Source organism: Phaethon aethereus (genome assembly GCF_964289735.1).
Source record: "Phaethon aethereus genome assembly, chromosome: 6".
NCBI classification, from domain to species: Eukaryota; Metazoa; Chordata; class Aves; order Phaethontiformes; family Phaethontidae; genus Phaethon; species Phaethon aethereus.
The window spans coordinates 21013747-21025114 of record NC_138580.1 but is presented as its reverse complement, the minus strand read 5'-3'; the positions used below and the strand labels follow the sequence as shown (position 1 = coordinate 21025114).

At 34.6% G+C, this 11368-nt stretch overlaps 1 protein-coding gene across 17 annotated transcripts in view; it reads left to right on the top strand.

Annotated features, from left to right (window-relative positions):
* Positions 1–433: 433 nt before the first annotated feature.
* LOC309406180 (sodium channel protein type 2 subunit alpha) overlaps positions 434–11368 on the top strand; it is a gene marked incomplete at its 5' end in the record, with an annotated part of 59583 nt that continues 48648 nt past the window's right edge. For 11 of the 17 annotated variants that reach the window (XM_082001253.1, XM_082001248.1, XM_082001256.1 and 8 more), the window contains 9 exons: positions 434–1016; positions 3490–3626; positions 4535–4615; positions 6140–6268; positions 6779–6870; positions 7935–8207; positions 8510–8573; positions 9368–9509; positions 9662–9868. In XM_082001253.1, coding sequence (XP_081857379.1) covers positions 750–1016; positions 3490–3626; positions 4535–4615; positions 6140–6268; positions 6779–6870; positions 7935–8207; positions 8510–8573; positions 9368–9509; positions 9662–9868 — 1392 coding nt within the window. Of the gene's footprint in view, positions 1017–3489; positions 3627–4534; positions 4616–6139; positions 6269–6778; positions 6871–6966; positions 7059–7934; positions 8208–8509; positions 8574–9367; positions 9510–9661; positions 9869–11368 lie in introns of all 17 variants that reach the window. The other 6 variants (XM_082001247.1, XM_082001258.1, XM_082001260.1 and 3 more) reach the window with 3 other exon arrangements.

Here is an 11368-nt window from a genome sequence, read left to right as displayed (position 1 = left end):
ACTTGCCTTGCAAAAAATCATCAGCAGCATTCTTTTCCCACATAGTCTTGATCGTGCATCCTGTTTCCTTTTACTTAAAAGGTCTGTGGTTTTAATTCACAGCTCACAGACAGTCAATAAACGTGCCCTAACCTGCTTTGGTATCTAATATTAACCTTCAGCACAGTACACTGTCAATAAGAACAAATGATACTTGTTCCTCCCATAATTCAGTTGCTGTCATTTAAACATCACTAATCATACAAAAACTTCTTTTTCGTTGAATTAAGGTATTTACATTTGTAAAGGATTGCCAATACTTGAAAAAATACAGGAAGATAAAATGCATTAACTAGTAAAATACAGGTTTACAATTTTCAAGAGTACTTCATAGCATATGCATTTATACTTGCTGTTAAAAAAAGATACTGTTAAAACACTTGTATCAGTATTTTGCTCTGTCTGGGAGAGAGTAAGGACATAGGCAAAGCTGTGTTTGTGGGCAGACATAGTGTCTTTTTCTAGACCTGCAGGAACAAGCTGAAAATTAATTTATAAAATATCTAAATAAATTCTGAGCAGTTGCTTTTAACTTTCACTCAGCCTTGAAATATGATGCTTCTATTTCAGGCCTGCAAAGGATTTCTGAGCAATTGTTTTGGTTTTTTTTTTCTTTTGGTGCAATCTGTTTTTACTAAATTATCTAATTTTCTTTTATAGGTCATTCTTATGCAAGAGGCTAAAAGTAATTAAATTTGCAGGATGAAAACATGGCACAGGCACTGCTGGTACCACCAGGACCTGAAAGCTTCCGCTATTTTACTAGAGATTCTCTCGCAGCTATTGAAAAACGTTCTGCAGAAGAAAAAGCTAAAAAGCCCAAGCAAGAGCATACAGATGATGATGACGAAAATGGTCCAAAACCAAACAGTGACTTGGAGGCAGGGAAGACACTGCCATTTATTTATGGTGACATACCTCCAGGAATGGTATCTGAACCTTTGGAAGACCTGGACCCATATTATATCAATAAAAAAGTGAGTTATCTTTTGCACAAAATAGAATATGATTTTCTATACTAGAAAAGTTTAATCACAAAATATGATGGTTAGAGCCACCAAGCCACTAAATATACATAAACATGCTTTCATTTAACAGAATTGATTTATGGTCTTCTATATTGTGACTCCTTCAACTTCAGTTGAGTTACTTGTTATTTATCTCAGTGTAAAGAAGATATAGCTTCCGTGAATTTGCCTGAACTTGAGAACATGACTGAATTTTCCTGATCTCAGCGTACCAGTAAGACTGACTGGATATGACAAACAAGGTGTTCCAAGCATGGTTTTGCAGTGGAGATGGTTGTAGATAACCAGGTAGCATCCATCCAACTTAGTGAAATAAAGGACTGTAACCATATTCTTTGTTTCTTTTATAACTATATAACGTATATGAACATACATCTATCTATGTATGTATAAAATGTATTTGGTTCGCAAAACTGTTTTTAAAATTATGGCTTCAGTAATAGGAACGGCAAGTAAAGCAGAATCCTTATGTAATTGCATAACCTAACAGTTGCCAAACTTAAATACACAGTGCTATAGATAATACAAATATTAACATTATTAAAGAAACTTAAAGAAATGAAAGCTCAGAGAAGGAGTGTTGCCAAGGGTTATTTTCATTTATATGGTTTTAGTTATATCAACAGTTCCATGCAGATTCTTATTTACAATATAATTCTGTGCACTAAGACCTTTTCTTGACTAGCTGCAAAAAACCTCAGCAATAAAGTTGCATAAATAAGTTCAGGAATAAAGTTTTCTAAACAAGTCTTCTACAAATGAAGTATCAGAAAACCTGTGAAGTACTGAATTATACTTTCTAACCTCCAATGATCAAAAAAAGTAGTCAGATTTTTTGGAACAAAAGTGTAAAAACTCAGACTACTGATGGACTTGTTAGTCTACAAGAGTAAACTGCAGACTCTTTCATCACAGGTGGCATCTGTATTTATATTACATCCCAGCCTAATGCGCTCAACAGAAAACAAATGGACGTCTTAAACAATGAATTAGTCATCTTTCCGCCAGTTAATAGCAGAAACTGCTCTTAATCAACAACTTGTCAAAGCAGAGAAAATCGTATGTGAATTGGAGTCTGTCTTCAGGCTCTGCTGCAGCAGTGACCTTGGGACAGGCAACATCTTTCTCGCATTTCTAGCTGGGAAGGGCTGTAGGCAGAGAAAAATGCCAATGTGTGTGAGTCCATCCTCTGTCATCCTCAGTGATACACTTGATGTTATTCTGTGAACAGGCAACCCTCCTTACCTGTTTTCTTTCCCACTGTAGAGAGGTTTGCTTTCTCTCTCAGAGACAGCAGACCATATAGGCAGTAAAGGCCACGGAGAGGGCAGCGTTTTTCTGATCACAGCCAAGTTTTTACGGAGAATGGAAATCAACATGAAGAACAGTGATACTACATAGCTCTGCTGAGAGCATAACAAAAACTCTGTTATGGTAACACAAAGCAGGGCCATTACCATTGACAAAGAGGAAAAGGAATGAAGAATAGTTGTGTCCTGAAGATATTTCAAACAACATCAAAGATGCAAGTAAACCTCACACACAAATGCACTTGGAATAAAAATGAAAACACTTAGGCGATGACCACCAACAGGAACAGAATGAAAGTGAACATGAACTGTAGGTTCATCAGGTCAAATTTTTAAAGATAATAACTACCTAAATTTGGTGGTCACATATAGGGAAAATAAGAGCATATTGTTAAAAATGAAAACAGCTTTTTTTTGAAGAAAATATTTTTTGTTATAGGGTGGCAAATTCTGGCATACATTTGTCTCAGAACTCTCAGAATGATGTCAGCTGGCAATTTATGTATCCCTTTTCATTTTTCACTGATACATTTTTAGAAGATATATATAATTGGTACTGGTAGTACTTAAAAAACTAAAATGAAAGCAAAACTATTTTTAAATTATGGTTAATTGTTTAGTGACAGGTATTTGCCATTGTCACCAGATATATGTGTATAAAACTGTCAAGTATTTGTTCTAAATACAAATTGGCATTTAGAATTGTCCTTTTGCTGTTTTGGTTTTGTTTGTTTGCTCACAAGGTAGAATGTATTTTATTAATTTGAAACTCTGACTTTAATCAAAGACTTTGTTAAAAACAAAATTGAAAATATTTTAGTGATAAAATGCCGCATTTTGCTGTTATTGATGAACTGACATTGGTGATGATAATTTCCACCAAATTTAATAATATCAGAATTCAGTCCACATGCTGGGAAATTTAGCAAATTGGAGAATTGGCTGTGCAAGGCTTAATCCACTGTATTCATAGACATCAGTTGTTTTCCTACCACAGGTAGACAGTAGAACGGAACTTGAACCTCCCAGGCGGAGAATGGAAACCTTTAGGAGGAGGTAAAGACATCTATGTAGTCAACACTGTATTTTAATTTTGCATTTCTTTTTTCCAGACTTTCATAGTATTGAATAAGGGAAAGGCAATTTTCCGATTCAGTGCCACATCTGCCTTGTATATTTTAACTCCTTTTAATCCCATCAGAAAAATTGCTATCAAGATTTTGGTACATTCATATCCTTTTTTCTTAATGTTGATTTAAGGGTTGCCTTTTAAACTATTTAATTACTGAAATAATGCATTTCATATGGATATACAAATTATGTCCATGTGGGTATACTATGCTAACTAAACATATGCTGATCACACTTAAAAAGCAGCAATATCACATGTGAATTGCAGTATGATCCTCATTCCTACTGAGAGAATTCTCTACTGAACCACCTGAAGCTGTCAGAGTTTAAATATCAGGCTTTATATACAAAAGGAGACCTGATCCCCTACTAAGCCCTGCAGCTAAGGCCAAATTAGTAACAAACCATTGCACTTGAACATATCTAAGGTCACACTTTTACCAAGACCAGTAGTACTATTCATGAACTAGACTCCCTTAGCAAGGACAAAAGAGCATGAGTGAAGAGCAGCTTTTTCAGGCATACTTTTTCAGCATTGTGTTTTCAGCATTGGGGTAGGTGTCCTATAAAAGATCCAGGTCAGAATAACAGAGAACATTTTCAAACTTATTTCCATCATGTCCAAAGAACGACTTGGGTGTAAAAAACCAACCTCTGCCTCAAGATCTTTTAGAATGATCCCGCTGGCTTCAATGCGTAATTATGTCTGCGTACTCGTTTCATATGTTTATAGACTTAAGGGTATATTACAGACTTAAGGATGTATTTAAGTTTCATTTAAATCCTAAACCTGCCGTAATTATAAAAGTAATGCGTTGTTTTACAGTAACTGCACCATAACATGCCAGATGGCATACCATTCCAAACAGATTAAATTATGTGCAAAGCTTTATTTTCATATTTCATTTAAGATGTCATGTTATTTGTACATATTTTTATACACTTAATATTTTAAATTATTTCAGTGTTATAAAACTGTCATGTTTGTCTGTGTTACATCCCTTGACTATAATCTACATTATTCAGCATGCTTATCATGTGCACTATTTTGACCAACTGCGTATTTATGACCATGAGTAACCCTCCAGACTGGACAAAGAATGTAGAGTAAGTTAAACATTTTTACTTCTTTGTATTTACTACTTTGTTTTCGTGTGGCTCCAAACAAGAAGCATTTTTGGGAAGTTGCATGTCAGGATGGGCTTTTCCAGAGTCATGAAGAACTAGAATTCACAAGATCGTTAATATCATTCTGGTTTTCTTATGAATAATTTCAATGGTTTAAGAGTAATGCCTTGTTCTTTAAAACTGTATCTGGAGGAATATTTGAACTTCTGCCGTGAAGTACGAACAGGAGCTCTTGTCATTGGGTGTTCTGAGCTGTAAACTGGAAAAGGAGCTCCAGAACTTCCAATGTGCATGTAAAATAGTTGCATGTCTTTGGTGAGGCCGGTGATATATTGCTTGAGTATCCATGATGTTAGCACAGTGGGACAAATTCATTGTGGCTCACTGATGTGGACTCACAAGTGCCAGCCACAGCAAGCACACACAACACCCAAACCAAAAGAAGCTCAAACCACTGAGGAAAGGGCCTTGCCTATGAAGGATCAAGAAAGAACTCACAGAAGTAAGGAAACTACACAGTATTTCTGTTTCTCTCTCTTGTTCATGCTTATATGTGCATGTTTATTCTCTAATAAAATACAGATACACATTTTTCTCTGAAATACTATGTTTTTCTCTGAAATAATACTACTCATGAAAAACCTAGTTCTAACCACTTGTGGTTTCTTTCATTCCCTCATGTTCTTCAATAGCCATTATTGATTTCCATTTATTTATTTCACTGCATTAAGGAATCTTACTCTTAATGATATATTTAGGAACTGCACTGGTATTCACCCATTCCCAGGATGCTCAACAGTGGCTATGGCTTGTTAGGGTTGCCGAGTCTGAAAGAAAAGCAGTAGGATCTGTAGGTAGATTTCCTTTATTCTGGAGGTCTGCACAGACCCACGTGGGCCTCAGGAAGTCCCTGCATTACTCTGGTTATAACTGACTATTCTATGTTTATAAATGAATGCTTGTTCCTACACCAGGTAAATCGGTAATCATGCTCCACATCCTCAAGAAGAACAATCTGGGCGTGTTTTCTCGTATTTAATGTTTATTTATGAAATAAACCTATGAACCTATTTATTTATGAAAATAACCTATGTTATAAACATGAGTATAGTTATTATCCAGAACTGATTTTCACAAAAAATCTCTGGTTTTGACATTAAAAAAAAATCCCTTTTTTTGGTAACATTTAGACATCTACCTTATTTGTGAATGCAGAGGCAGCCCTGTGAGTGCCAGAGAATGTACATATAAATATCAAAGTCAGAAATATATCTATAAATTCTAGAGTCTGAAATGGTTTGCAAGCACAAAAACTGAGATTAAATTAAGCTTTTAGAAAATATCTATATCTATTTTATAGATATAGATCTATATCTGTATCTATAGCATATTTTCTCCTTTCACTTTTAAATTATTTTCTTGCAAGTTATCTTTGATAAAAAGGGCACTGTCTATAAGCATAAGTATGCAAACATCCATTATTCCTGCTTTGATGCTTTTCAGGTACACTTTCACTGGAATTTATACCTTTGAATCACTTATCAAAATTCTTGCAAGGGGCTTCTGTTTAGAAGGTTTTACTTTTCTGCGAGACCCGTGGAACTGGCTTGACTTCAGTGTCATTTTAATGGCGTAAGTGGTTCAAGAATTTTTTAAGATTTTAGGGCATGAAATTAGTGGCAAATATTATTATAATAAATACATTGATTTAAAAGTATTTCATTTCTGCAACCTGTGAAGTTTAGATGCCATATCACACTTTTAGTACTCATGAATCAAAGTAAAATATGGCAGGAGCCAGCACAGAGTGTCAGCCGCTACTGTGGTTACTGCTTAGGGACACTAATTTCATGTCCTACATTTTTCTGCTGACCAGAATGGAAGCCATCCCTTTGACTTCGTGTCACCGTCCTATTATAAGCTAATTAGTTTGATTAGCTGTTCAAATACAAATCAGTGAGTTTAACTTCAATGCAATTTAAGCAAAATTGCTGAAAATAAATAATTGTAAAAGCAAGGTGTAGTGAAGAGACAGGTAAATTTTGCAATATGATTGCTAATGTTGCCACAGAGGTTTTGAAGACCCACATAATTAGTATAAGCTCTGCCTCAATTCTGAATAACTGTGATTTAATCCTACAGGTATGTAACAGAATTTGTAAACCTAGGCAATGTTTCAGCTCTTCGAACTTTCAGAGTATTGAGAGCTTTGAAAACTATTTCTGTAATCCCAGGTAAGAAGTAGTTGGTGTAAGGTGTTAGGCCCCTCGTAACTCTGATTGTTATTTGTGTGCTGTCATTGTGTTTGTGTGTGAACTCCCCTATTACAGATATGTGACAGAGTTTGTGGACCTGGGCAATGTCTCAGCGTTGAGAACATTCAGAGTTCTCCGAGCTTTGAAAACAATATCAGTCATTCCAGGTGAGAGCGAGGTTAAACACCGAGGCTGACTTTCATTCCATTGAAGTCGAATTCACTTCTTTTGAGCATAAGTCTTGCTGTTTGCTGCTTGTGTTGCCAAAAAAAAAAAAAAAAAAAAGAAAACCCAAACGAAAAAGTCATGGATCATCAGCCTGGCTTATGATTCTCTGCCTTTTCAGCATTAGCTTCTTTTATTTTGCAAAATCAGCCTTTGAGTTTAACAGATTCTTGCATGAAACATCAAATATGAGGCCTATGGGTTATTTTGCTTTTTTTCTGCATTTTATTATGACAAAGTTGTCTCTTTTACATTGAAAAAGCTTTAGCACTATGGCTTTCTTGATTTTGAATTTTCTCCTTTATTTTACCACTTAAAATTAACATTATTCTTAAAGACAACCAAGTAACAACAAAAAAGCTACCAGAAAGGAGATAAAAATTGCACAGGAAAATTTATCAAACGCAAATGATTTTTTTTACTCAAACCACTTGCAATTCTAATTCATAGTACTCACATACTTCATACTGTTGTGAAGTCATATTTAATATTAACTAGATACTGAATTATTGGCAGAATATTAAATGCAGAGAGAAAATAAGAAATAAAATAAAATCTATAACAGGAAAGAGAGATCGATAAAATTTCCTGCTTGAGAATACATTATATATTCAATTTATTGGAATATATGTACATTGCATATTCATAAAAATGAATCTTTTTCTTTCATTCATCTTCACAAGCTTTGAGGCTGTTCATGAAGCTTTACTTTTTGAGAAATAAAAAATAATTTCTTTTAAGTGTCTGCATGACATCTTAATTATATGGGAAGTGCCAAGATACTCTTTGATGAATCTGTGGATCTTTTCTCTTTATAGGCCTAAAGACTATTGTGGGAGCCCTAATTCAGTCTGTGAAGAAGCTCTCGGACGTTATGATCCTGACTGTGTTTTGTCTGAGTGTATTTGCACTAATAGGGCTACAGCTGTTCATGGGCAACTTGAGGAATAAATGCCTGCAGTGGCCTCCAGACAACTCTACTTTTGAAATAAATGTTATTTCCTACTTTAATAGCACAATGGATGAAAATGGTACATTTGTTAATATGACAGTGAGCACATTTAACTGGAAGGATTACATTGAGGATGAAAGTAAGAATGACTGATACAACTATTTTTAATACATTTGTGGCTATAGTATGTAACTATTTGTGATCAAAGAATATTGAACAGTTTCTATTTCTGCCTTATGTAGAACTGCTTACAGTCACTGACTAACAGAGATCAAATACATACAATAAACAAGAACAATAACCAGAAGGGTTCCTAAACAAACTACAAAGTGATCAGCAGCTAGTCACTTTGATTTTCTTACAATTTATTTTTGTTTTCCTTTGTAGTACTTTCAGGTTAATTTGATTTATTCACATATATTTCTAATGCTTTCCACACAGCCCATTTTTACATTTTGGAAGGACAAAGAGATGCCCTACTTTGTGGAAATAGCTCTGATGCAGGGTAAGACCCTTTCAAAAATCCTCTGTTATGTTCTGTAGAAAAAGCAATAACATGAAAACTAACGGTAGCATTTGCAACTCTGTATTTAGCAGTGCTATAGAACTTACAGAGTTTTGCTGCAAAACAATGGTTTCTTTCTTAAATCAAAATATTTTACTCTCTGGCTAAATGAAATACTCATCAGCAGCCTTTCTTCCTGCTTGACTGGAAAATGATTTTGATGTTAATGATAAAATCTGAACTCTTGTAAAGCCTATTTTGGAGATGTACTGACTGAAGAAAGTAGGATGAAAGCAAAGGTTAGAACTGCGAAAAAGAATGTGTAAAATATTATGAAAGCACAGTAGTGACTTCATAGCTCAAGACTGAATCTTTTTTTCAAAGCCTAACTCTTTTTCATTACTGGCAAATTCTGCCATACACACTTGCCCAATTATGAGCTGGAATTGTTAGCTGAACAGCTGAGTTGTTTAATCTGTCTGTAACCTTAACAACATTTTAGCAATTATTTCTGCCAGGAATTATTAATTTGGAATAAAGATTCCATTTGCAAAATGTAACTGAGGACAATTTAAATATTTAGGTCATTTCAACCAGTGAATGGATGGAAGGGGTACCTTTCATTTACTCTCTTATTAGCTTGTTTCTTAGGACTTTTTTTTCTGAATTAATTAAATTGTAATTCATGGATTTCCTGTGGAAAAAATAATGCATATCGTTCCAAAAGAAAATAAGTATGTTCTAGAAGAAAATAAAAGGTATGACTAAGTACCTCCTGTTTGGTTTTCACATAGGCAGTGTCCAGAGGGATATATATGTGTGAAAGCTGGTAGAAACCCCAACTATGGTTACACAAGTTTTGACACCTTCAGTTGGGCTTTTTTGTCACTCTTTCGGCTAATGACTCAGGACTTCTGGGAAAACCTGTATCAGCTGGTAAGAAATTTTTATGATATAAAAAGTGAACTGTGGGTGACATACAAAATTATATAAACAGGCTTATTTGTACTTGAGCTGAAAGCATAATGCTGTTGCAGTAACAAAGGTAAGTGGTGGAATAATATATAGATATGCTTTCTACTCCCTAGACCCTGCGTGCTGCTGGGAAAACATACATGATATTTTTTGTTCTGGTGATCTTTCTGGGCTCTTTCTACCTGATCAACTTGATCCTGGCTGTGGTTGCCATGGCCTACGAAGAACAGAATCAAGCAACCATGGAAGAAGCAGAGCAGAAAGAGGCAGAATTTCAACAAATGCTGGAACAACTGAAAAAGCAACAAGAAGAAGCTCAGGTAATGATGGAAATTGTACTTTCTGAACAGCCTTATTCTTCAAACAATGATAATAATCTTTTATGAACTAGAACATGTATAAACTGTACAATGAATTACAAAAAGAAAAAAGTCTTGTTTACCACGCAAGTTATAAAAGCGGAAATAGCCTATGAAAATCAGGAACTAACCATATAGTAATAAAGCAAGTTAACGGTACAGAAAAGAATGCTACTAAGTTCACCAAAAGACTGTAAAAGCAAAATATTTGTGATAAGAATGTCCTAGAAATTTGACTTTAGTAGTCATAGTTCATGATGCTTTATGTTACAGATCTTATGAACAGCATGAAAAAAGTCTAGTGATGTTACTTCTGGTTTATGGTCTGAGTGAGAATTGCCAGGCTTGCTATACTTAATAGTTCTTCCCCAATATTCAGAAAATAGAGAGAAGGATTGTAATCAGTGTTCTTTTAGGTTTCTATCCAGCAAGCTATTTAAGTATATCCCTAATTCAAGCACACTAAAGTCAATCAGAAGTTTATATATCCTTACATTTATAACAAAGGTATTACTTCAGAATTCTTTTAGCATAATCTATGTTTTCTTTGAAAAGAGAAGAAAATTATTTAAAGTTTTATGAGAAAAAGACATTTTAATAGATAATTTTGTGTGAGGTTTTCTTATCTAAAAGTAAAATATATGCAGGAATTCAGCTGAGTCAGACATCTATAATTTCTGGACTGATTTTCTGTTGCTTTTCATCTGGCATATTGTCATTTTCAACAGGACAATGTTTATAAAATGCTAGCAAATTAGAACCTATGAAACTATAGTTTTGGTAGTATTCTACAGCTACTTTCACTAAGTTAAAATAATTCTATAAAGTGCTAATAGAAAGTGAAACTCTATCTTTTTCTTGAAAAGAAATCTTTATGCATGACCTGTGAAGTCTAATTAGCATATCTCTTTTTTAGTCTTTAAACCTTATCACTTCCAAATCACTAACAAAAAAGCAGACTCCTGCAAAATTTGAATTTTAAAAAAGATAAATATCAGCAGAGAGTACTTTTTTTTTTTTCCCTATTATTTTCATCCACAAAAGGCACTAAATCACATTACATCAAAAGATATCAGGAGGCTCATCTAGATGTTTGTGTGTTTGGGAGTGGGGACAGAGATGAAGCTGATCCAGGATTAGGAAGAAGAAGAGAACCATATGAAACTCAGACTATGAGGAAGGTTGGATAAAGGCCCTGGGAAGTCGTTACTTTTTTAAATGAATGGCCACTCAATTCATTAGAAGAAAAGCAGTGTTACAGTCAAGATGTATGTGAGAATATTAGCAGAAAGTATGCATTACAAGGTGGATCACGGAGCTGCTGAATTAGTTGCTGAAATGAGTGTGGGACCCATCTCTTCACTCCCTTGACACTGAACCTATTCATCCACAAACCTAAGCTATCACAACAGTCTTTGGATTGCTGCACTCGTTTGACCTTCGGTGTTAGTATTATGAAGT